Raw genomic sequence first — 27,929 nt, 5'->3', positions numbered from 1 at the left:
TTCAAGTTTTGTGATGTTGGTTTTAATAATAGTATTTCAATAATACTTTGCCTGTACTATTTTCCATAATTTGCAATCTGCACACTGTTTCTGTTTAGCACACAACGAAAAGTTGCTGGTTGAATATCCCAGTATTTGACAGGATTCTTGAATAAGCTTATGCCATTATATAATGTTTTCTTCAGCCTTCCTTCTGTTGGACAAAAATCATTCACTCCCACACTTGAAATACTATTTGAGTGAAGAAAGACAACCTATGAGAAGATAAAAAGAAATTTGACTAATTACCATACAATATGTTTAAACTTACTACCACAAGTTTGGTATTTGCCAGAATGGGTTAGCAGGTCAATGGCCCCAGATCAATACAATACAAATACAAAATGTAGAAGTATTTAGTACAGAATTGAAACAATTAGTAATGAAAACAAGATACTGGCTGACTTGTGCTAGCCATGGATATTGTTAAGAATTTGACAACTGTCTCAGTAAGAGCAAGTGGGGGGAAAAGCCTATTAAGTTGTATATTACCTGTAGATATTTTAGTTCTGGAAGACCAGAAGGTACTTTTTTCAGTTTGTTCTTTTCTAGATGGATTTCTCTAACATTTGGTATATTCACAAAACTTCCATTTTCCACATTTTTGATTTTGTTGTTTCCCAACCCCAACCTAGTGGTAAATAAAAAATTGAAATAGCAATATATTTTATAATAAAACTTGAAAACTATATAAACTATTTTAAACATTGTATTTCAGTATTTCATTCTCAAAATTATTTTCTTTCCAATATTCTACTGGGCTGCCAGAATATTGTTAAATATAACATGCATCTTTTTGTTAACCTTCTTCTAGCACCTATTACATTCCTTTAAAGTTATCTTACCTCTTTTAACACAATTTAACTAGTGGATACATTATACAGTATATCCATTTTTTCCCAAGTGTCTTGAAGGGTATTCTGTATGACATCATTCTCTCCATCTGTTATTTATAGAAATAGCTCAAACTGCCCAATATATCAATTTAGAAACAGAGGTCACAAGATCTAACCTGCTTCAGAAAAAAAAAATCTTCCTGACCCCTCTTAGGTTCAAAGAAAAAAAGAAATTGGCTTCAACAATGTAGAAATGTGTTTATATAAATCAAAGGGAAGCAGGACGCCTCCAAGGAATAGAAGTTATTGGAAGTGTTCTTAATAAGAATATAGTTAAGGAATTATTGTTACAAAATATTAAATTATTATAGTATAGTATTATAAAAATACTATTATTATACAATTTTTAAACTTTACTATTTAGCTTCCCTGCTTTTCTGTCCATAAGGCAGACAGCTCTTAAATCCTTTTCCCGAAGGCTAAATATATTCCCTTGCTAAGGAGCAAAGCAGGAAAAAGCTTTCTCTTATATCTCCATCGGGAAGCTCCTAAAACAGTTTGTCTTTCTGCTGATATTAATTTTAAACATGATAATGTTGATATAGGTCAGTTGATGTTAAGTCCCAAGTCACTGAAATAATAGAAAATATTTGTAGCTCGGGTTTTAGATATTGGCAAGTGGTTTGCTGTCCAAGCTTGTTTCAGTTTAGTTTCTGAACATTTCATTGCCGTACTAGATAACATCATCAGCAGGATATTCTTGTCCAATTTTCCTTAGCTTATAAATGTCCTGTGTACCAGTGTGGTCAGTTGGTCATGTGGTTGTTTGTTCGTTTGGAGCTATATTTAAATTCTGAGCAGCCTGGTTGGGTCTCTTGTTGATTGGTAGGCCGAATGGTCTGGTTTCTTACATATCCATATGCTGGATCTAGAGCAACATGCTTGTTAATTGCTTCTTTGGTAGAATACCAGGCTTCAATAAGTTCATGTGTGTGGCGGGTTTAGGCGTGTCCAATGATTTTTGTTCCTTTCCAATCGAACTGGTGTTGTTTATTATCAATGTGGTTTGAGTTCAGGGATTTTTGGTTGTGCCGTTTAATGGCTAGTTGATGTTCTTGAACCCATGTTTTCAATTGCCTTCCTGTTTGCCCTACATAGAATTGGTTACAATTGTTGCAATTGATTTTGTATACTCTGTTGCTGTTGTCTTCCTTCTGTATTTTGTCTTTGTAACCAAGTCTATGTGGGACAAACAGGAATTGGTTTACCATGATCAAACCAGAACGTAAGAAAAGTTGCAGTTTGCATTAGAAATAGTTGGGCAAGTGCCCTTTAGCGGGTGGTGCAACCCCATCCTAGTATAAGCTGTCCTCTGGTTTTCCACACAGCAACAGCATCTTTGTCTATGAGGATTTCATCTCAAATTGTTCCCTTATATAATATTACTGAGCCTAAGGAACAGTCAAAGAAACTGACTTCTTTCTTTTTACCACGTCTACAGACGAGATCAGCAGTGCTAAATGTTATCAGCATACTAGTGGCAACTCATTCAAAGCTTAAGTTCTACCTCTGAAGATTTTTATATCGAATGAAATCTTCAAATTCAATTGCAGAGATTTTGTTGTCATCTAGGTGAAGTTCCAGTAGACTGGATGGTAACCCTATTAAAAATGGAAATATATATCTTGATAAGTTGAACATTAAAAATTAAGCAATATATTAGATATATGGAGATCAATGTGTTAATATCAAATATTTTATGGCAGCTGTAATTGTTTTAGGAATGCACAGTCATGATGAGCAATGAGGCTTATCTTGTTCAAACACATATTTCAGGAATTAAAACTGCATATACTGCTGAATTGGAACAGGACCATATCCTCTGGGTTGTTTCATTCACAAGAAGGAAGATCATGAGATCACATATGTGTAGGTGTCCCACTGCATGTCAATTTAGAATATCATCTTATGCCACAATAAACTATTGACCTATGTATTTATTTATTTAATTTTTTTCCCCATTTTTATTCAAAGCTTTAAAACACAAACTCCAAAAACGGGGAAAGAGAAGAAGAAATAAAAAAGTAAAACAAAAATAGACTACATAAACAGAAAAATTGTGCGTAAACAAACAAACAAACAAATATATACATAAAGTGACCATCTTGGTGAATACTGATAAAATATATTTCAGAAATAATATCCCCCCTTGCAAAGCAGGCACACAATTTATAAACTTCTACACCACTTTTACCTGACCAACGTGGCCTGACATCTTTGTACTACATAGAAAAAAGCATAGCTAACAGGTAAAACCAAAAGCAGAATTAAACTTCAAAGCCCTCTGTTAACAGTCTGTTATTGTATTTAATTCACAGAAAGTCTACTTTATTTTCATGATAAAGCTTGCATGTTCAGGTTTCAACTAGTACTTCCTAAAATCTGAGAAACAGATCTGTAAATTGAGTGCAGTTTGTTAGCAGTTGATAGCAATATCCCCTTTTCTTCCATAGTTGCATTTGAGGAAAGTATTGCCATTTATGTCTGTGGAGATTCTCAGTCATCCAGGTCATGCTTTGGGAAGCACCTTTGGGACAACCATGACCTTGATCTCTGAGAAACTCCATAGACATTTATGGGATGAAGACCCTTCAAATGGTGAGGGAGTATGAATGGATTTCCAGAAAAGAGTGCAGACTACAGGAACCATTTCTGCTTCGGTTTGAGATGCAGACACCACAGACTCATCTCCAATAGCCTGCTCTTTCTTCAACAGTGAAGGGACACAGGGCAGAAAACATCCTGCAGCCAAGAAGGCTCCACACACATTTGCACCACTCAGGTGACCCTGTGGACACAGTTAAACGTCCAGATGGCTTCAATGACTCTCTTAAAGAATGCAAATGACTGGCTGTCTGCAAGGAATATAAATCCTTCCATTCCCCACCATCTAGTCAGGGCTGAAGAAGCTTCTTGGATGAGAAGCTAAAGAAAAACAAGAAAGTCCAGTTGCCTCCTGAAAAAATGCACCTTTGGGATATTGCCATTTATTCTAACTATTTCAAAGGAAATTGTAGTAACAATTTTTATGAGTGCTAAAAATGCACAGGTTGTGCAGAACAAACCCAAATCTGCATAGCTTATGAAAAATGGTAAGTGTAACAGTATTTTTGTGCTAGCCTCATGTTGATCTGAGAAATAGTTTTCCAAATTAAATATAAGGCACATTTGTTATTTTAGATCTGTTGGCCAATATGCACAACAAAATCTTGTGGCGTCTTAAAACTAACAAACACCCCACCACATAAAATTAAAGACATGGAGGCATTAAATTATGTTTTAAAATGATACTGCTTATTATATTCATGTATCTGTTTTCTATGTTACACTATGATCTAAAGCATGCCTTTGGTTTCCATTATGGTCTAGGAAAATATTAGCTCTCCAATGATTTCATCTTGGCAGCATTATTATGAAATGCCAAAAAACAGTTTCTTCTTGTTGGTTTCCAATTCTACCTTTATTTTTCTAATTTATGTATGTGCATTTCTGTTTATTAGATTCATAAATTAGTCACTAATAATTTTGGCCTTTGAGATTCATTTACAAAAATTACCCAAAATACAGTAATTTAATTTTTTAAACAGATGAGGAAATTAACCCCTTGAAGTGAATAGACCTGTGTATCTATGGCTAATTGAGATTTCTTGAGTGTTTATATATAGGGCTGTACTATAACTTTGAATACACCAATTTATTGCCCTTGAGAACTTGCAGATAAATAAACTTCATCTTACAGAATTTTCAGCTCAACTTGAAATTAGAAGCTTTGTTGTTGTTAGTTGCGAAGTCGTGTCCGACCCATCGCGACCCTATGGACAATGTTCCTCCAGGCCTTCCTGTCTTCTACCATCTTCCGGAGTCCATTTAAGCTCACGCCTACTGCTTCAGTGACTCCATCCAGCCACCTCATTCTCTGTCGTCCCCTTCTTCTATTGCCCTCAATCTTTCCCAGCATTAGGCTCTTCTCCAGTGAGTACTTCCTTCTCATTAGGTGGCCAAAGTATTTGAGTTTTAGCTTCAGGATCTGGCCTTCTAAAGAGCAGTCAGGGTTGATCTCCTCTAGGACTGACCGGTTTGATCACCTTGCAGTCCAAGGGACTCGCAGGAGTCTTCTCCAGCACCATAGTTCAAAGGCTTCAATTCTTTGGCGCTCAGCCTTTCTTATGGTCCAGCTTTCACTGCCATACATTGCAACTGGGAAGACCATAGCCTTGACTATACACACTTTTGTTGACAGGGTGATGTCTCTGCTTTTTAGTGTGCTGTCTAGATTTGCCATGGCTTTCTTCCCCAGGAGCAAGCGTCTTTTAATTTCTTGGCTGCAGTCCCCGTCTGCGGTGATCCTGGAGCCCAGGAAAATAAAATCTGTCACTACCTCCATTTCTTCCCCATCTATTTGCCAGGAATTGAGAGGGCCAGATGCCATGATCTTGGTTTTCTTAATGTTTAGTTTCAACCCAACTTTTGCACTCTCCTTCTTCACTTGCAACAAGAGGCTCTTTAGTTCCTCTTCACTTTCTGCCATTAGAGTGGTATCATCTGCATATGTTAGGTTGTTGATGTTTCTTCCGGCAATCTTAATTCCAACTTTTGATTCATCTAGCCCTGCCTTTCTCATGATGTGCTCTGCATATAAGTTAAATAGGCAAGGTGACAGTATACAGCCTTGCCGGACTCCTTTCCCAATTTTGAACCAATCAGTGGTTCCGTGTCCAATTCTCACTGTTGCTTCTTGGCCCGCATATAGGTTTCTCAAGAGACAAATAAGATGGTCTGGTATGCCCATCTCTTTAAGGACTTGCCACAGTTTGTTATGATCCACACAATCAAAGGATTTAGCATAGTCAATGAAGCAGAAGTAGATGTTTTTCTGGAACTCTCTAGCTTTCTCCATGATCCAGCGTATGTTAGCAATTTGATCTCTAGTTCCTCTGCCTCTTCGAAATCCTGCCTGTACTTCTGGTAGTTCTCGATCCACATACTGCTGGATTCTAGCTTGTAGAATTTTAAGCATAACTTTACTAGCATGAGAAATGAGTGCAATGGTGTGATAGTTTGAACATTCTTTGGCCCTGCCTTTCTTTGGAATTGGAATGTAAACTGATCTTTTCCAATCCTGTGGCCACTGTTGAGTTTTCCAAATTTGCTGGCAAATTGAGTGTAGCACTTTTACTGCATCGTCTTTTAAGATTTTGAATAGCTCAGCTGGAATACTGTCACCTCCACTAGCTTTGTTGTTGCTCAGCTTTTCCAAGGCCCACTTCACTTCACATTCTAGGATGTCTGGCTCGAGGTCAGTGACCACCTCATTGTGATTATCAGGGACATTAAGCTCATTCTTGTATAGTTCCTCTGTGTAATTTTGCCACCTCTTCTTAATCTCTTCTGCCTCTGCTAGGTCCCTGCCATTTTGGTCCTTTATCATGCCCATTTTTGCATGAAACGTTCCCTTCATCTCTCCAATTTTCTTGAATAGATCTCTGGTACTCCCTATTCTATTGTTTTATTCTATTTCTTTGCACTGTTCATTTAAGAAGGCATTCTTATCTCTTCTAGCTATTCTTTGGAATTCTGCATTTAATTGGGCATATCTTTCTTTTTCTCCCTTGCCTTTCGCTTCCCTCCTTTCCTCAGCTATTTGCAAAGCTTCCTCAGACAGTCATTTTGCTTTCTTGCATTTCTTTTTCTTTGGGATGGTTTTGGTTGCTACCTGTTGTACAATGTTGCGAACCTCTGTCCATAGTTCTTCAGGCACTCTGTCTATCAGATCTAATTCCTTAAATCTATTTGTCACCTCTACTGTATATTGAACAGGGATATGATTTAATTCATACCTGACTGGCCTAGCGCTTTTCCCGATTTTCTTTAATTTAAGCCTAAACTTTGCAACAAGAAGCTCATGGTCTGAGCCACAGTCAGCTCCTGGTCTTGTTTTTACTGACTGTATAGAGCTTCTCCATCTTTGGCTGCAGAGCATATAGTCAATCTGATTTCTGTGTTGACCGTCTGGTGATGTCCATGTGGGTTGTTGGAAAGGAGTGTTTGCTATGACCATCGTATTCTCTTGACAAAATTCTATCAGCCTGTGCCCTGCTTCATTTTGTACTCCAAGGCCAAACTTGCCTGTTATTCCAGTTATGTTTTGGCTTCCTACTTTAGCATTCCAATCTCCCATGATGATAAGGACATCATTTTTGGGTGTTAGTTCTATAAGGTGCTGTAGAGCTTCATAGAACCGGTCAATTTCATCCTCTTCAGCACCGGTGGTTGGGGCATAGACTTGGACTACTGTGATATTATTAGAAGCTTAGGTAATGCCAAAAGTTATTGCAACATCTTTCCCTGCAATTCTCAACATATTTAATAGGATAAAATCACAAAGAATTTGGTGAAAATACACATTTCAATAAATATGTACATTATATGCTTATTTTAGCACTTAAGCTCATCCTAGGATTGGATGCAAATTAATAATAATAATAATAATAATAATAATAATAATAATAATAATAATAATAATAATAATAATAACAACAACAACAACAACAACAATAATAATAATAGAAGGGACCTTGGAGGTCATCTACTACAATCCTCTGCTCAGGCAGAAAACCCTATACCATTTCAGACAAATGGCTGTCCAGTCTCTTAAAAACTTCCAGTGTTGGAACATTCACCACTTCTGGAGGCAGGTTGTTCCACTGGTTAATTGTTCTAACTGTCAGGAAGTTTCTCCTTAGTTCTAGGTTGCTTCTCTCCTTGATTAGTTTCCATCTGTTGCTTCTTGTCCTCCCTTCAGGTGTTTTGGAGAATAGCTTGACTCCCTCTTCTTTGTGGCAATCCCTGAGATATTGGAACACTGTTATCATGTCACCCCTAGTCCTTCTTTTCATTAAACTAGACATAGCCAATTCCAGCAACCGTTTCTTATATGTTTTAGCCTCCAGTCCCCTAATCATCTTTGTTGCTCTTCTCTGTACTCTTTCTAGAGTCTCAACATCTTTTTTACATTGTGGTGACCAAAACCGGATGCAGTATTCCAGGTGTGGCCTTACCAAGGCATTGTAAAGTGATATTAACACTTCACGTGATCTTGATTCTGTCCCTCTGTTAAGCACTGTGTTGGCTTTTTTGGCAGCTGCAGCACACTGCTGGCTCATATTTAAGTGATTGTCCACTAGGACTCCAAGATCCTTCTCACAGTTACTACTGTTGAGCAAGGTACCACCTAAACTATACCTGTACATTTGGTTTTTCTTGCCTAAATGTAGAACCTTGCTTTTTTTCACCATTGAACTTACAGATATTACAGTTCATCCACTAGCAGTTTTCTTTCTTTCTTTCTTTCTTTTAGATAAGATAAGATAAGATAACCTTTATTGTCATTTTTTTACTGTGGGCACAACAGCACACATCAAAAATGAAATTTAGTTGCCCGCTCTCAAAGTGGAACACATACATGACACACACCTAACCATACTATATACACATATGTATAGACCCACACCCCTACATATACATAACAAATAAATATTAAATACTTGAGTTCTTATGAAAACATGGCATGTTTTTACAATTGATTATTTAGTTAAAAAGAAAAATATTTGCTGAAATGGGGAAATAAGTATTTCTGAGGTCTTGGAATTTTTTTATTATTATTATTTTAACTATTTGACAGAATGCTACATTTTTCAGTCTTTGATGTTCCTGGAAGGTCGTCGAAAATAAGGTAATCTCGTAGTGATTTGCCATTTTAGTGGTTATGTGGATTAGGAACCATACTTTGTTTAATTGCTGCTCTCATGAAGTTTTTATTGACCATCATAGATATTAATGCTTAGAAAGTCACTTGGCTCTGGCTTTCCTATCAAATGCAATTTGTTGGTGTACATCTCAAAAAGAGAGTACTACTTCTTGAATAGGAATGATAGATTCCAAACAGGTATGGACTATGTTTCTCCTTGTGGCACATATCAGTAATTTGCAAGCTTAAGATGGTCATTTTAACAAATAACTTGTTATTTGGAGTACCTAAATGTTGCCTCCACCTCTAATAAGTGTTATTTCTGGATTGGGTTCTAGCATAAAACAATGTGCTTCCCTTTGATTCTATCAAACAGATGAATTGTACAGCTTATTTATTTGCCCTGATCGCAAGTATTGCACAGCTACATCCTCAACCATTGGAGAATGATTTTCTGTAACATAGGTGCTTTAAATCTGGATTGATGGTTTGTTTCTTTTACTGTTTGCTTAGTTGTATAGGTACCGTATTTTTTTTCTTTCCAAGAATGGAATTGATGTGCTCCCAAGCTTCTGGATACCATTTTCAGAAATTATTGAATTCTTACAATATGTCGTTACACAAGTTAGTTATAGTTATTTTAACTGAAATACATATTAATATCAAATTTACAATATAGTTTATAAAAGAAGTTAAGTATATTTTTTAAAAAGCCAAAAACTTTATACCTTTTGGTATAGATGTTAATTTTGCTTCTGCTATCCTTATATGATAGATTGTCACACCTTCAAAAGCCCCAGGTTCTATCCCATCATTATCAAGAGGATTCGCACTCATTTCTGTCAAAAGAGCACATTCTATTAGTTGGAAGTACAGGAGATTTTCAAATCCCACCACCACCCCATCAGGATTTTTATAGTTCCAGTAAAACAGTACAGTGATTTATTCCTTATAATCTGTTAAACTTTATATGAATAAAGGAAATGGCTTTATAAGATGTAGGAAACTTCCTAACACCTCTAATTTATAAAGTAAGTTGTGTCATACAGCATACAGAATGGCGTTCTGGCACCTTTTTTTGCAAAAAAAAGCTCCCTCTATTGGCTTTAGGAGTAGGCAATCTTGGCTCTTTTTTATGACTCCTGGACTTCAACTCCCAGAAATCCTGAGCCAGCCACGCTGAGGGGAAAGAGAGAGGTTTCCAAGCTGAGCCATACTGGCTCAGGAATTCTGGGAGTTGAAGTCCTTGAGTCATAAAAGAACCAAGGTTGCCTACCCTGCACTAGAGGAGGACATTAAAATTATTTACAAGGTTACTTCTTTAGGAACTAAACTTTTAGAATCTAAAACAGCTAATTCAAAAAAGCCAAAAGGAAAGAACCTCACATTTTTCATCTGCTTCTGTCTTTTGGAAGGTAAAATTAGATAACAAAATAATCTATTTCCTATGTTAACATCTCTGCAATGAAATCAATAAAGGTAACAGGAAAGAAATGAGAAACATTTTTGTCAATGTAATATGTATAATTTAGCTGATGCTAGAAAAAAATAGTATCTTTTGTACACTCTTGAAAACTATTTTGAATCTATAACCATCTATTACAACTAAACCACTTTAAATTAAAGAATTCTTAAGAATGAAATATTCTTAATTTGGACTTTAATTTTACTGTTTGGACTGTTGTGTGTTTTGAAAAATAGATTATTTAGAATCTAGTTATGTTGCACTTCAGTCTTTAAATAATTAACCTAGTATATACATAACAATATATGATGTTTTCCATGGTGAGCTTAACATCAATAACAACATTTATTAAAAAGGCTAAAATAATTTCTGGTGGTATCTGTACATTAAAATTTTGTTTAGTCACAATCTTTCACTTTTCAAATTCTGGACAAGCAGTGTTCATGTATCCTAGCAAAAGATGTTACATATGTGCATAAGTGTAGTCAGTAGCATATGCCTTTTTAAAAATATCAAACATGCAAAGAAACAAAAATAAGTCCAAAATATCTGTATTACATCCAGAAATGCCAACTTTGCAACCAATAATTCTCATCCATAACTATGGCACCCTAAGGATACCTGCATACATGCAAATGCTTCTCTGGGATCAGTAACGCAGCAGGGATTGCTTTTTCCTTCCAGTAACAGATTGCTGGGAAATACCAAACATGGCCTTGAGAATTCCAGTGTTTGTTACAAATTTTTCTGGATGTGGTTGGAAAGAGGCTGTTTGGTGCTGGAGACCACTGCCATGAGGAACACAGCTCTGGGTTGGGGTTCAGAGCAGCTCTGGGTAGGGGCTCAGCACGGGCCGTGGCGTGGCAACTGCGGGCAGGGGAATCCCCACGGTGGCTGTGGGGAGGGGAATCCCCGCGGCATGTGTCTCCAAGCCGCAGGGGCAGGGGTGCAAAGGACAGGTGGCGACACTGTAGCAAGACACCGACATTGCTCCCAGTGATAGCACCTCTGAGTTCTGGTACCTTTTTTTTTTTTTTTAGAAAAAAAGCACTGTATATATATCAGAACCAATCAAAAATATTTGCTAAAGACAATGCCAAACAATGAGTTGGACACTCAAGCCTGTTTCTATATAGGCTATTACCAAACAAGATCTTTCCACATGTTCAGTTCCAATAAACAAATGATTATTTGTTTTCCCTCAATTGCAGGAGGCAGCTATTTTTTTAAAAAACTATGCAGCACTGAAAAATAGGAACCTATGTTTTATCTGTGAAGTTTGAACTAGAAGAAGATAAGCATTCATTATTTTAAAGGACAACTTTTTTGTATGAATGTTTAATTTAATTTTGGCTTAATGTGACCTCAAAAAAATAGAAATTACGGCAAGCAGGCTATAAATTACGTATATCACATTAAGCTCCCAAACCTTTGTTATGATATTTGAAGCAGATTAATTTGTTTGCCTTCTTTTGTCCCAAAGTCACATTGTTTTGATGATAGAAGAAGCTCAATACTCCTATTCATCTTTAAATAAAAATTACAAACCTCAATCTCCCATAAAATTATTAAACCTAGACAATCTTACAAAATAGAACGTTATTTCACAAAAGAGGCTTTTTGAAATTTTGAAATGAGGCAAGATTTACCATTGTAATGTTACATAACTGTTGGTTTGTGTCCACATTTATGCTGTATGATGTAATGGTCTACCTTAGCTTTGAGTGATTATTTTACTCAATTACAATTCATGTATCAGAATTCTATAACTCTTCTGTCCTAGTAATGACATTTTGACTTTCCACAGAAAATGTCATGAAGATTGTAAGCAAACCTTTGCATGATAATTTGAACCTGGGAAAAATGAAATTCTGATGCTTGCTCTCAAAAGAATATCTGCCTGCCTGCCTCTGTCTGTCTGTCTATCTGTCTATCTATCTATCTATCTATCTATCTATCTATCTATCTATCTATCTATCTATCTATCTATCCCCAAGAAATGAAGCTTTTAGTGTGTTACTGAGAATATTATAATGAAGCCAATGTTTTTTATTATGTTGGTCTGAATGATGTAAATAATTTGTAAAGTCTTTGTCACAGGTATCACATATTTAAAAATTAGTATAAATATACAAATTTCCCTCTTCAGCATGGAGACAGTTCTCTTGCTATCCACCAAGAAGCATTACCTCTCTTACAGTTTAGTTTGTTCGTTCTAAGTTCCTCATCTAATGATTTATTTATTTATTAATTTTGTTCCCTGCACATCTCCCTGTGATTCTGGGAGGTTCACAAAGTAACCTCCCCCCCCCACACCACTATTATGCAGCAGATTTATAAAAATACACTTACCTAAAACATGTAAAGACTTCATTCCCTTAAATATGTCTTTATGAATCTTTTTAACTTTGTTGTCATGAATTCTTATCTCAGCTAAACTTCTTGGCAGATTTTCTGGGATCTGAGTTAAATGATTATGGGACAAGTAGAGACGCCGCAGCTTCTTTGTTGACTGGAATGCTTTCGGATGGATCTTTGTTATTTTGTTGTTGTTCAAGGCAAGGGCCTAATCAAAATATGAGGTTAATGTTAGGCACTGATTTTATTTTAAAGCTCTTGCTTAAAAGGATAGTATGATATTCTTTAAATGAAAATATATTATTTTTGGTTTTTTTAAAGTACTCAAACTTTTGCAAGCCATCAAGCTCCAACATGAAAGTGTTTATGTATAATTTGAAGAAAGCACAAGTAGCATGGAAAGGGAATCACTAAAGACTTCCAAAATTAAATTTTAAAAAATTCTAATATTACACATGAGATTTTCTCTTTTGCTTTTGCTATAGATTAATAAAATGATCACACATTAATCAATTTTGAAAATGTTATTAGAATAGATCAAATTGCTGATTTTCCAAAAGAATTATCTTTATCTCCTTGAACATCAATTTATATTATTTTTATGCTGTTTCTCAGTAAATACACATACATAGATGGATGGAGATAGATAGATAGATAGATAGATAGATAGACAGACAGACAGACAGACAGACAGACAGACAGACAGACAGACAGACAGACAGACAGACAGACAGACAGACAGACACAGACAGACAGACATAATGAAGCATCCTGAGAGGAAGTTAAGAAAATAAGCTTACATATAGTAATGAAAGTCCTTTAAAATCATTTTCCTTGATCTCTTTTATTTTGTTGTTTTGAAGATCTATCATACGAGTATCTAATGGAATATTCCTTGGTACAGAAGTCAAGCCTATTTATAAGAAGAAAAAGAAAATATGAATATTTATTTATTAAAAATATTTCTGTGCTTTGCAATGAAAGGAGACTCTTGGTGCCTTTTATAGAATGCATACACATATCCACAGTAGCCATAAGACAATAAAAAAATACAAATGAAATAAAGATGGCAACATTCACATCAGGGGAAAGTTGTCTGAAACAATTTGGTCTTCAAGAGCTTCCAATAGGCCAACAAGGAGGGAGCCATTCCTTTTACCATGGTCAGGCTGTTCCACAGTGTTAGCTCTCTACAAAGAAACATCACGGCCAAGCTTCTTGAAAGTATACAACTGCATTAGTTTCATTCTAGTAGCTCCACTTGGTCAGCATGATACTTACAGGAGTAGGCAGTCCTGAAGGTACCTTGGTGCTAAGCTGTAAAGGGCTTTATAAGTCAACTTCCAGCACCTTAAATAGGACCCAATTGGCAAACAATGCAGGATCCCAAAAGTGCCGTAACATGCTCCCAATGTTGGAATTGGAAAAGGAGGCAGCTTCTTCATTTTGGAATTGTAGTTTCTTTAAATGTAGTCCCAAGCAGAGTGCATTACAATTGTCTAACTGTTTCGTGATAAGAGCATGAATTACAGTAGCTAGTCCTATCTCTGCTCCACCCACTGGCATGCTTGCTGAAGCTGGGCGTTAAACCACTCTGGAGTTCAGAAGCAGTCCCAAGCTGTGAACCTACTCCCTGATAGGTAGTGCTTACCCATCTAACTATGACAAAGGACCCTGATGGATCAAAAGTAACTCCAAACTGGCAGGGTTCAATTTCAGTTTGTTTGACAACCTCTAGACACCATTTAAGGTTAATAACAGCTCTCCCACAAGTCAGACCTGCAAAATACAATTTGGTATCATCAGGATATTGAAGATATCCATCTCTAAACTGTTGAATAATGTCTTTTTATTCACGATAGATAACTTTACTAATAACTTCATATAGAAGTTAAAAAGCAGTAGAGACGAGACTAACCCTGTAGTGTTCCACAAATCAGGTGCCATTGTGCCAATCTCTCTTCTCCCACCAACTAAGGAAGGATGGTTAAAACAATATTCCTCTCCTAAACCCAAAAGGGAACCATGGTTGATGGTATCAAAAGCTGTTGAGGTCTAATACTGTGTTTCTCTGAAAGTAAGCCCTAGCTTGATTTTTTGAGGGTGGGCCTAATATAAGCCCTACCCCCAAAATAATACCCCTAGTTTTGGGGCAAGGCACACACCTAAAAGTGGGGGCCCGCACCCACTTACCTTGCAGCCAGGCCTCTCTTCGCCAGCCCACTTCCATAGCTCGGTTCTGCAAGATCTCTGCAGGTAAGAACCAAGTTATGGATTGAATCTATAGCTCAGTTGTTGGCTGCAGAGACCCTCCAGAAAACCCTCTGACTGCGAAATGCAGGCCAGAGCTCCATTCTCAGCTGCAGAATGAAGCTGCTCCTTTGACCGCAGAAGAAGTGGGCCTCCTGGGCGGGGCTGTCAGTGCCGGAGGTTAGTAGAAAAGACATCTTCCCTGAAAATAAAACGTGGTGCCTCTTTTGGAGGCAAAAGAAAAATAGAACCAGGTCTTATTTTCGAGAAAACATGATAAGACCAGGACAGGTATACCTCCTCCATCCAGGTCACAAACCAGGTAATCTAGAAGTTTGACCAATAGTACCTGTGTCCCACAATCAGGCCTAAACCCTGATTGGACTGAAGACTGAAAAGAGTCAAGTTAATCCTTTGTTTAGGATGATGCAAAGTCAATTCATCCCAACCATTTCAACAACTGTCAAGCCCAAGCAATAGATCAACACAACTACTTTATTTAATTCTACCTATAGTACAGGAATCTACCCAGACTGCTTGTCTTCTCTTGGGAATAGACAGATAAGATTCTCTGGAGATTGAGGAGGGTAGATTGTTCATGTTGGATCTCTTGTGGCTGTGCAGTGATTCAAGGCTAACTGTCCACTTGACTTCTCCTCCTGCTGGCTGGGTATTTCCCACCATCAACTTTCCTTTAAAAAGTTTTAAGTAATTCTTTAACATCATTGCGCTCAAAGATACCTGAAGCACATCACATCACATCAAGGTTGCCAGAAGCTCTCACAAGTTCCTGGACTCAAATTGTCACTTCCCTCATCTGCTTCTCATATAAGCTGAGAGGAGCAAGGGTTCAACTGATTGTAAAGGCAACTAAGACAGCATCTTATCCATTTTCTTGGAAATCTTTAAAGCTTAAGGTGGGTATTGAAATAGTATTACTACATCTCTGGACTTTCTTCTCAGGAAGCTGAAGAAAACTGGCTAATTTCAAATTTTTACATCATCAATGTACTGCATAGGTATACTATAGTTTCAATGATAATTATCCTTACCTAAATCAGAACAGTGCACAACTCTTAAGTAGCATTGACATCCAAAGGGACATACTGGAAATATGTCAACTGGTATCAAGGGTGCTCTGGTAGGAAAAAGGGAATTTTCGTCTTTATCATCATCGTCAACATGATCATTGTCGTCATCATCATCATCATCATCCAGATCTTCCATATCCATGAGCATTATATTCTTAAAGGTGAAGTATGAAGGGTTTTGGAAAGGCTTAGCAGAACTTAAGGCCACAAGAAGCAGAAGTATATATTCCTTCATATTTGTAGAATACAGACTCCTAAAATAAAATACAATGAATACCAAACAGAAAAATACCATTATTGATTTTGTAATTTCAGAACTATTAAAAACTGCCACACATAAGCATCTAGAATATAAATATTAATTCATCTGTTGAGATTTTACTTGAGAACTAAGGTGGCTAAAATGTTTTATTTCTGCAAATTATATGGAACACTAGAAATCTTTTAGAAACTTAACATTTCAAATGAAAAGGATTTGATGGTTGCAGAGTACAGTACTCAGTCAGTATTGCCAAAATGATCAGTTTGGCCTTTAGAAATGAAATATTGTAGAAACCTGGACGGGAAATAAGACTATGAAGCTACAAAAGCTTAGAAAAGCTTGGAGCAGTTCCTATCCCAATCAGAGTCCAGTCTGTTGTGTATATAAAGAAGCACATTGCTGAAAGATAATTGAACAGGAGCCCAGTTGTAATCATTCCCCCCAGTAATTCTCTCAGAACACCATCTACTTATATAGTTTAGTTTACAGGGTACCAAAGGCAGAATATAATTCTATAATACTATTTTTATTTATTTGTCATGTCTATATAGCTAAATTGAAAGGAGTTAAATCTGGAAAAAAGCGCTACAGTTTCCTTTCTTGTTTCTGGCAGAGCTTGCAAAGAAAAGAAAGTGCTTCTGTAACATTCCCACACTGAGTTAAGAATCCAGAAATGATGTGTCAGCAAGCAAAAAAATAATAATAATGTTTTATTTTTAAATCCATGCTGTCTTCTAATATAAATACTACATTGCTTTTAAGGTGCTTGTAGATCTATCTCTTTATGAACTGCTCATAAAGAGAGCATAGAATTTTTCCAAGTATCAGTGTTAGATTGATTTGTTTGTAATTTTTCTATCTCTTCATTTCCTTCCCCCTCCAAATATTCCAAAACAGGAATATTTTTCTATTCCAGTCACCTAGCATTTTGCCATTCTACAGAACTTATCAAAAGCTAATAGATTAAAGTACTTAGACCATTAGCTAGTTCCTTCAGGGATCTAAGATGGATGTAACCTGGACATTTTGTACAAAACTAGAGAGTTTCCATTATTGGATAATATAGAAATGCAGCTAAATAAAGTCATGGAGAACAGAAAATACTTCATCCAAGTCATAACAGATGAAGATAAAATGATTGTATAATAATCCAATATATATGATTTTTTAGTAATCTGAATATGAGCTTTAAATTGAGGTGAGAAATAATTAAGATGTAATTATTTAAAATAAATAGTAGAATAGCGATTTGATTTTTGCAACAAAAGAGATTACATTAAATTTTCTATAACTTGATCAGCAATGTAATTCTGTGTTCTCTATAATTTGGCTTGGCCTAATTAAAGCAGGTGTGAGGGTGCACATGTGAGTTCTTATATAAAAACTGCATTTTGTGAAACTAGATGCCTAATGTCTCTAAAATACTTGAAATAATTTTATATATATATATCTCTTAAAATATTGATAGCATTTTAAAAGACAGTTTTAGAATAGCAGCATAATGGCTGGATCTAGGCATTTCTTTCATGCCTTTACAGGATACTGCATCTACGCTCCTGACCAAAAAAAATGCATTGCATTGTTGTTCGGAAGTATTAAATTATCTAATAAAGCCCTGAATTTTTCTGAGCCAGTAAAATGAAAGCAGAGAGGGGAAGAATTCTGTGTCAGTGCCTTTTCATGAACTGTCTTACACTGCATTATTTAGAATTAACTGGTTAAGGAAGATTGCTGCCATATCATGGTTGTAACCACAGCAAAAACTGTTATGGCGGTTTTAAGGCTGACACATCTGCAGTGATATAAGTTGCCTGACCCAAGTTCACTTTTAACAACTGTTTCTGTTATCTTGGCACCCTCTCTGACCCATAGTGACATTCTCATCTTCTTCTCTTCCAAATCTCTGAAGACACTGCTATATTAACATATTTTCATTTGTATTAGATCCATTTGATATTTGACTTTAATACTATCTCAAGTTTGTCCATAACTGCATATTTAGCAGGGGGTAGGGCAAAGCATGGGTTCCTCATGAGTAATTTAGTCTAAACTAAGTGCTTGTGCTTGACTGTGGCCATTCAACTTCCAGATAACTGAAAGGCAGCAGGTTGCTTAACTTAAAAAAAGGATTATTATTAAATTGTCTCAAAATGTACATTCAGTATTATAAAATAATAGCCTATGTGCCTTGTACTGTTTATAGTGATCCTTTATATCCAACAGACCATTCAAATATTAATGGCTGCCAAGATTATAAGAAATAAAACTCTGTTTTGAAGAAAATCATTAGTGATTTTTAATAATATTAAACTAACTAAGCCCTGGTTATAATTTCTTATTTAAATAATATATAATAATAAATAATAATCTCAATAATAAGAAAAAGTATTCCATTTAAATTCACTAGCTGCCTGGATAAAAGTTTCTGAAAATTTTATTTTTGCAAAGCAAGTCACTAGAAAGTGCTTTGATTCAGGATGCCAGCATGGCCAGAAATAATGTTATTTAACTTTATTAATTACATTAAATCAGAGAGTTTGGCTGCTTGATTTGAAATTCTAATGACTTCATCTTCATGGAGCATAAGGCAGAATGCTTTCCTGCCTAGTTTTGCCAGTATTCCTATACCTTTACTTTAAAAGCATGCATATTTGTGAATCCACATATTTATATGTGCTGAGTATACACAGAATTTTATAAAATCAAATGACATTGAATATACATGAAATATGAGGAATTTCTGCTAGGTTACTTTATTTAGAAGTAAGCCCATTTCAATTCAATGACACTCCTAGGTGTTATAGAATTACACCCTAAATGGTTTTCATCAGATACACAACTATTCTGTTTGATCTAATCAAACAGTCCAAACAGAATAAGGAATTAAACACAATGATTTCTAATACCTATTACTTCTTCACCTAATAGCGACTTTCTAAATGCTAATTATAGGAAGCTCAATCCACTTCTACTTTTCTGTTCTTTATACAGTAGAGAACTCAGCTGACAGAATAGGGGAGACATTCTATACAGTCCTCCATTCTCTTTCATCCCTTAGGAAACCCTAAAAGATGGGGAGATTGTGAATTGCTGAAAATATGGCTAAATACTAATATCAAGTCTGCAATTCACTTGCTTGGCAGAAAGTTCTCTTTAATTCAATAGGATTTAATTCTGAATAAACACATATTTTTCTGTTCATAGTATAAAAGCAGCTAAATTATAGTGCATTGTTTTCTAATATGTGCTGTAAAACATTGAACGATATTTAAAGTACATCATTAATAATGACCAAAGAATATTTGCTTCATTACAACATTGATGTATTAATAAAAAGTTAAAAAAAACCACCTACCTTGCAAATTTGTCAAGTCCCTTAAAAAATTGTTCCACCTAAGAAAATGATTTCCACCTTGATAATTTATAAAACATTAAGCTTATAAAATTAGCAGTAAATATTTTAAAGAGGTTAAAAATCCCTTTAAAGGTCCTTTTCTTCCTGGCACCCTGAGTAATACTTGAATAAACTCCTTCTGTGGATTAGTCTATCTGAGCACTGAAGAATAACACTAAGAAAACTTGTTATTGCTCATGTGTTTTTCATCACTGCCTGTATCTGAGCCAAAACTTCTAGATGTCTAACTCTAGATGTCTAAGCCCAAGATGTGGTTAAATTTGAACCTTAATAATGGATGGCACAAAGCCAGTGCAAACCCTGGATGGTTCATTGAAGTCTGTTGTACCTTATGAAACAAAATATAACATACAATTTCTGGTATAGCATTTTGAAATATGCTGTTCATCCAAAGCAATCTAACAGCTAATCCTAATAGTGATATTGCTTAAGTGACTAGCTAGTGATAATTCCTACTTGGCCTTGGCTGATCCCTAGCTAAGCAGGGTCATATGTAGTTAGTAGTTGGAGAGCAACCACCAGCTAATTCAAGGCTGTAGAAGCTGAGAAACAATTCAAGAAAGCAGTGAGAAATTGTTTCCATATGGCTGCCAGAAAACTACTTGAAGAAATTTTTATTTTCTTTAAGAAGTGTGTCTGAAAATTTTTAAATGAATGAATTATGAATGATTCATATGCACTAGAAAGAACAGGATAGAAAAGTTTGTTTAGTAACAGGAAAAAAATAAACATTTCTTTTAAAATCTTTGATAAGGAGATTGTGGTTGTCAACTAGGGACAGAATGCCCATTGGGCTGCATAACAATTTTTCAGAAATACCTTTCCAAAAATACAACTAAATTTGATCCCTTACATATGAATAGCAAGAATTTCACCTTACATTTTTAGACAACACAAAAGAATTTAGGATATCCACATTAATGTTTTATATGAAATGGCATATATGATTCCTTTATCCTGATTATTTTAGCTATGCCATCCATTTGATTAAAAACATGTAGGCTTAGATCTCATGATCTAGTCAGTTAATGCATTGAGGGGATTTTTTTCAGAGCCATAAAGCCTGATCTCATGGCAAAAAAAGTTTGTGACATAAGCACCATTGCTATTATTTTAAAAAATATGTGCATGGTTTGGGCTTCCCAGTGCATTGAAACTGAGAATGAAAGGAAGCAAAGAAAAGCAGTGGTTGGCTCTAGTCTATGTTCTATATGTTCATTCTCTGAAAGTACATTGAAACATTTTATTCCAGGGATGTTCAAGAACATTGATCTGTCTGCATAATAGAATATGATTCTTTGAGTAACTGCAGATCATAAGATGTTGTTGTTGTTGTTACTTGCAAAGTCATGTCCGACCCATCGCGACCCTATGGACAATGTTCCTCCAGGCCTTCCTGTCCTCTACCATCTTCTGGAGTCCATTTAGGCTCATGCCTACTGCTTCAGTATCTCCATCCAGCCACCTCATTCTCTGTCGTCCCCTTCTGTGGAATCAGTTGCCGGTAGAGCTCCGGATGGCGCCCGATCTTCGCTCCTTTCGTCGCGATCTCAAGACGTTTTTGTTTGTACAAGCCGGCCTAGCCTGATGGGGATTGGTGGGGTTTTTATTTTTTTGTATTCTTAATTTTATTTTTGGGGTTTTATTATTGTATTAATTGTTTTAACTTGGGCAATTATTTAATCTCTTTTTAATGTTTGTACTTTGTATTTGACTTTTGCCCTGTGAACCGCCCTGAGTCCTCAGGGAGAAGGGCGGTATATAAATATTATTAAATTAAATTAAATTACTTCTCTTGCCCTCAACCTTTCCCAGCATTAGCTTTTCTCCAGTGAGTCCTTCCTTCTCATAAGGTAGCCAAAGTATTTGAGTTTCAACTTCAGGATCTGGCCTTCTAAAGAGCAGTCAGGGTTGATCTCTAGGACTGACCGGTTTCATCATTTTGCAGTCCCTCCTGTCCTCAGCTATTTGCAAAGCTTCCTCAGACAGCCATTCTGCTTTCTTGCATTTCTTTTTCTTTGGGATGGTTTTAGTTGCTACTTCTTGTACAATGTTGCAAACCTCCATCCATGGTTCTTCAGGCACTCTGTCTATCAGATCTAATTCCTTAAATCTATTTGTCACCTCTACTGTATATTCAACAGGGATATGATATAGTTCATACCTGAGTGGGCTAGTGCTTTTCCCTACTTTCTTCAGTTTAAGCCTAAATTTTGCAACAAGAAGCTCATGGTCTGAGCCATAGTCAGCTCCTGGTCTTGTTTTTACTGACTGTATAGAGCTTCTCCATCTTTGGCTGCAGAGCACATAGTCAATCTGATTTCTGTGTTGACCGTCTGGTGATGTCCATGTGTAGAGCCGTCTCTTGGGTTGTTGGAAAAGAGTGTTTGCTATCACCATCGTATTCTCTTGACAAAATTCTATCAACCTTTGCCCTGCTTCATTTTGTACTCCAAGGCCAAATTTGCCTGTTATTCCGGTTATCTTTTGGCTTCCTACTTTAGCATTCCAATCCCCCATGATGATAAGGACATCATTTTTGGGTGTTAGTTCTATAAGGTGCTGTAGGGCTTCATAGTACCGGTCAATTTCATCCTCTTCAGCACTGGTGGTTGGGGCATAGACTTGGACTACTGTGATATTGAATGGTTTGCCTTGGATTCGAACTGAGATCATTCTGTCATTTTGGGGATTGTATCCCAGTATTGCTTTTCTTACTCTTTTATTGACTATGAAGGCTACTCCATTTCTTCTGAGGGATTCTTGCCCGCAGTAGTATACCTGATGGTTATCTGAATTAAATTCACCCATTCCTGTCCATTTTAGCTCGCTGATTCCTAAGATGTCGATGTTCAGTCTTGTCATCTCTTGTTTGACCACATCCAGCTTTCCTTGATTCATGGATCTTACATTCCAGGTTCCTATGGAGAAAAACTCTTTACAGCATCAGACTTTCATTTCACCACCAGATACATCTACAGCTGAGCGTCCTTTCGGCTTTGGCCCAGTCGCTTCATTCTTTCTGGCACTACTAGTACTAGCCCTCTGCTCTTCCCCAGTAGCATAGTGGACGCCTTCTGACCTGAGGGGCTCATCTTCCAGCATCATATCTTCTTTCCTTTTGGTACTGTCCTTAGGGTTTTCATGGCAAAGATACTGGAGTGGGTTGACATTTCCTTCTCCAGTGGATCACGTTTTGTCAGAACTCTCTGCTATGACCTGTCCGTCTTGGTTGGCCCTGCATGGCATAGCTCATAGCTTCATTGAATTACGCAAGCCCCTTCGCCACAACAAGGCAGTAATCCATGAATGGGAGATCATAAGTTAGTTATCCTTTAACTTTTTATTCCAGATTTTGTAATGCACTTCCAAGATTAAATAAGGTATCGATAAATTAAAATATGTATCTTAGGATGCATTAAAATTTTGAACTTGGGAAATATTCCATTAAATAAGTAAATTGAGAGGAAATACCTACAATGTGTTTTTAAATAACTTTAATGCAAATATTTAAATTTCACAGATTAAGCAGGGTACAAGAGACTTTTGAAGAAAGAACGCCACATTAAAATCCAAGCTTGCTTCTATAAGGATAAGTTAATGTCTATTTCAAGTCATGTTTACCTCCTGATAACTTTCTAGGTACTGTCCTGACATTTCTTGGAAGAATATGGAAATAAATTGCCATTATCCTCTTTTAAGATGCCTTTTCAACTTCTTAATCTAAACTGTACTCTGTTATTTCCTGTCTATCTCCTTTATAAGTATCAACCAACTTATCTTTGGGGCAGCTACAAGAGTCTTGATTCTAAAGATATGCAATTTAAGCTAATGTCAGAACATCAACACCACGTTAAAATATTTGATTTCTAAAACTTGGGAAGACCTATTACATATATGTGTCTTAGTTTATCAAACTGATTTATTAAAGAAATGATCTGCTTTTTGAGGGATCTCTAATGTAAACAATCTATATGTCAACGCTGGCCTTCAAGCTTATAAGAAGGAGCCTGAAGATCCAGTGATCAGTCCTGCCTTCATCAATAAAACTATGCAAACCTGTCTTTGTACAAAAATACCAATAGATTTTGTAATCCTAGTCAAGACACTCTAGTATTTTTATTCTTTTTCTTTAAACCCTCAAATTATATTAGCATATCTATTTATTAAGACATGCTTCTGTGTAAACACCCTACAAAACATTTTTTCAATTGTTTTTAAATGTATTGTAACTTGAAAGCCAATAGAAAGAGGCCAAATGCTTTAATACTTGACATAGTCTTTTAGCTTATTCAAAGTTCTTAACATATTCTTATTTCCCTTTTCATACCAAGATATAATATTCTGATTACAAATCCTAGCTATCTAGTTATAATAATGCTTCTATTTATAACAACCTATTCTTAACTATATTCAAACCTCTAATCAATAATATAGCACCCCCTCTAATAGGTCAAAGCTTCTGTTTCCTTCAGTCTTACTCTAGCTTTCTTTCTTTGCCAATTAACTTTCCAGGTCAGTGCATTTGGATCATCAAATAATTCTTCCTCTATTTTTATATATATTATTTGGAACAAGAGAAACAATTTGGCTATCCTTCCTTGTCATCCAGTATGTTCTGAAATCTTGGTTTATAAAATGTCTTTTCGATTTCCAATATTATCGTTATATCTTCTGAGTTTTCATTTATCTGAGTCTGGTCATTTGTTTCCTCCTTTAGATCATCAGTGTTTGTATCAGCATTCTCTAGTTTTCCTTCTATTTTCTGGGTCGCTGGTTCCTTCTCTGTAGTTGTCTTCTGAGTTTGTAGATTTGAATTAGAAAATTGTTCTTTTATCTCCTTTGTGTTATTAGTAACCTGCTCACAAGCTAGAATAATTGTTTTTGTATTAATTTCAGCATGGAGAGAATTTCTTTCTGTGTTTCATCAGTGTTTTCTTGATAATATGGCAACTTAGGGCTGCTGGGAACATGTTAAAGATGATGTTTTACTATTTAACGCTGAGTATGAAACATCCATTTAATTTTATTTTATTTTTGTAAGTAGCATTTATAGATTTATCCAACTGACTGTCCGTTCCTGAATCTCCCCTAAGCAAATATAAGTAAAGTTCAGGTTTTTCTGTCCAATAAAAATATATCCTTTCTGTCCAGGGAGAAAGAAGAATCTTTGAGGATTCTTTAACAATCAAGATTTATAATACAAAGTTTTCCATATATTTCTTCTACAAGAAAAAAAATCCATAATACAGTTCTGAAAGTCAGTATTTATGTTCAAAATTCAGACAGGCCAAATTTAAAATGTTTATTCTCTCTGCCACATAGATAAGCAGCCCCCAAGCCTATTCCTTTTTTTCTCAACTGTGATTCTTAATAATCTTGCCAGATTTCTTTTAGGCATAAATAAGTTGTAGTGCCATAGTTCACCACTAGATGTCATCAATGCCACTTTCCAGTTTTTAGATCCAAAACTTACATTGTTAAAGACTTTTCAAGTCTTTTTAAATAGATAGATAGATAGATAGATAGATAGATAGATAGATAGATAGATGATAGATAGATAGAAGATAGATCTTTAAAACACTTTTGATCCCCAAATGTTCAAGCTGTAAATATATTTTAATTCCAGATAAGTCTTATAGGTCGCCAGTGTCCCAAAGTATTAATTTACCACTTTTCTTTTGTGAGGGAGTGGAGTGGAAATTCCCTTTCCCACTTTCATCGGGTATATTTGGGTATATTTTCAGGAAGAGATCTTAACATCATAAAGAAAGGATCATGTCTCACCCAGTTTCATCCACATTGCTGTAAAGTTGCTTGGTAGTGCTTGTTGACTTCCCTTGTCCGCGGCTTCGGACTGGCTACACAAATGCTGCCAGTCTTTCCTCCACCGGTTTGGAGGGCTTCCTTGGATCAAACGGAGGGGCTGCCATCCCCCCCCATGATCAACGAGAGTCTCCTCCTTGCTTGCCGCCTCTACAGGGCAACTTTTGACCCTTTCCAGGGTCCCCCAGCGGGGCGAAACTAGACACGAAAGACGGAGTCCTGTCTTCCTGCGTTTGCATCGCCGCGAGATCCCAACTGGATATCTGAGTTGTTTTTTTAAAATCTTTCACTATTTGTAATACCTTTTGTAAATATACAGGTAGCTCTTGTTGTTCATAAGGGTTTAGTTCTAGGCTAACAACTGCAAATAATATGTTCACAAATAATGAGAGCTCAAAGTAACATTCATTACACATGTGCGAAAAACCATGTCTCATCTTGTGCATGTGTAAAATGCAGAACACTCCAAAAACCACACACAAGAAAATGAACTGGGAATATACAGAACCCTTTTCCATGAATAATAATATCTGATCTTTGTATGCCAATTTCAGATACAAAAAAAACCATGGGTAATGAAACTAAATCAGGATGGCACAGTGGTCTTTGATAGATATACTGCCTCTTAATACAGAACATTAGTTGGCAGATTAAAGAAGAGCTTTCTTTGTATTAAACATTTTAAAAAACCACCAAATATCCAGTATCTAATTTCTGGCAGCAACAACTCAGTTGCTTCCAAGAACCCCACAATGTTTAATATTTTGAAAAAGCCATCAAAATTTCAGCTGGATTTGTACAGTAATCAAAATTGCTTGCAGAAGTGTACTACAGTTCTATTAATATACTGACTACATTTGCAGATATCCTTGGGAATACTCCCCATCACATGCCTGAGCTATAATTTTTAGTTTTTTAACAAGTATAGGGCAAATTTATTTAATTTCAGATGGAATGTTCTGACCCTTATAAAATCTTACGATGGCATACTGCTTTAATAAATAATTGTTAGTTTTCTGGAAAAGTTGAAACTTTCCATACAATGTCACTACCATTGTTACCAGCTGTTTTAGAATGAAAAGCTTCTTTTAACTTGAAAAAAATTACATCATGCTTGTAAATAAGGGAAGGAAAATAACTTGAGTTGCATAGCTTCCTAATGAGAAAACATTTCCTTTATTGTCACTTTCCCAGTCTCTTAGAAGAGGTTGTACAACATTGTTGTTCTCTCTCTTTCAGATAAATTCTATGTTTAACACTTATTTCCTACTTAATTTCTTACAATCTATCTTAATCTAGCAACTTCCCATTACTATAAGCTTACAATTACTTCATATCTGTGTTCTAATCTCTGTATCCTTTCGCTCTACGTTTTTCTATAAAGAATATTTCCTAATTCTTTGAGTAGGGGATCTTCATCTCTTGTAGCCAAATGCTAACCATTTACACTTAAAAATCCCTTTCGTGCTTCTGCTGTTGATTTGCATAATGGGCTTCTCTCTCCTCTCCAGCACTCACAATCTTCTCCTCCTAGAGTTGGTTTGTAAAATATTGCGCTTGGGCTGCTGCACAGAATGGTCTTGCTTTGGTCACTTCTTTGCAGACGTTAGTTGGGCTCTTTCCCTCAAACATTTGGCTCTTTCTCTCAGCAGGTTTTGCAGCGCCAAGGCTTTTATCACTCTGGGACTGCTGCTGAGTTACTTGCCTTTGAACTGAAAACTCTCCCCCTGCCTCTCTGTAGTCTTCCTGGCTCAACTCCCCCTCTGCTATACCCACACCCATGCTGGATTTCTGGTCCATTTAAGAGGCCTTCTCTCTAATTAAGGAGAAAGTTGGGCTCTTTTACCCCCCCCCCTTTTCTGGCAACATTGAAATTCTGGATTCCAGGAGGGAAGGAGAAATGCCTGCTCAATCTGGGAGGTTCCATATCTTTCACCGCTTTTAAGAGATGAGATCCTTTGTTTAAATTCTTGTCAGACCAGTTCACTACACATTTCTGTATCTTATCCCTAACAAGATTAAAAAGTCTGAAAGGATTATTTATATCCCTGCTCTCTGTTGTAGGCTGAATATGTAGGTTGGCAAAGACATATAACTGTCATTGAAGGATTACTTTTGTTTCATCCACTATATCTAGACAAGCGGTTGGTTATCCATTATGATTGTAAACTCTCAGTCTCATAAATATACTTTGAGCATATCTATGGCCCATTTCAAGGCCATCTCTTTCTTTTCAATGGTGCTATAGTTAGCTTCTTCTAAGAATAGTTTTTTCGCTAAATATACCACTGTATTATCTCCATCCCCATGAGTATATACCAACTTTTATGTCAGAAGCATAATTTATTGCTGGAAGCCTTTTCATACTCTGGCCCTTTTATGTTGAGTCTTTGACACAAAGCTTCTGTCAAGTCTTGAAAGCTTAATGACATTCTGATGTCAATTTCACTATTTATTTATTTGATTTAATATAGCCACCCATTTCACATAGGTGACTCTGGGCAGTTTACAGTAAGACAGATAAAATATAAATACAGTATGTAATGTAATATACATAATATAACCAATATTGTTTGTTTT

The 27,929-nt window shown here is 36.1% G+C and overlaps 2 protein-coding genes across 2 annotated transcripts in view; one reads left to right on the top strand and one right to left on the bottom strand.

The window, feature by feature from the left end:
• CENPP (centromere protein P) overlaps window positions 1-27,929 on the top strand; it is a 162,647-nt gene that overhangs the window by 72,020 nt on the left and 62,698 nt on the right. The gene's annotated exons all lie outside the window — the stretch shown is intronic.
• Window positions 57-16,081, bottom strand: ASPN (asporin; the record flags this gene model as incomplete). The annotated part of the gene is made up of 7 exons (XM_081317418.1): window positions 57-254; window positions 532-670; window positions 2,443-2,536; window positions 9,411-9,521; window positions 12,500-12,713; window positions 13,306-13,418; window positions 15,808-16,081. 7 exons carry the CDS (start codon window positions 16,079-16,081, stop codon window positions 57-59), a joined length of 1,143 nt encoding a protein of 380 aa, XP_081173544.1.

Source organism: Vipera berus, assembly GCF_964194415.1.
Source record: "Vipera berus genome assembly, chromosome: 2".
NCBI classification, from domain to species: domain Eukaryota; kingdom Metazoa; phylum Chordata; class Lepidosauria; order Squamata; family Viperidae; genus Vipera; species Vipera berus.
The sequence above is the reverse complement of the archived record's forward strand: the minus strand, read 5'-3'. Positions and strand labels throughout refer to the sequence as shown.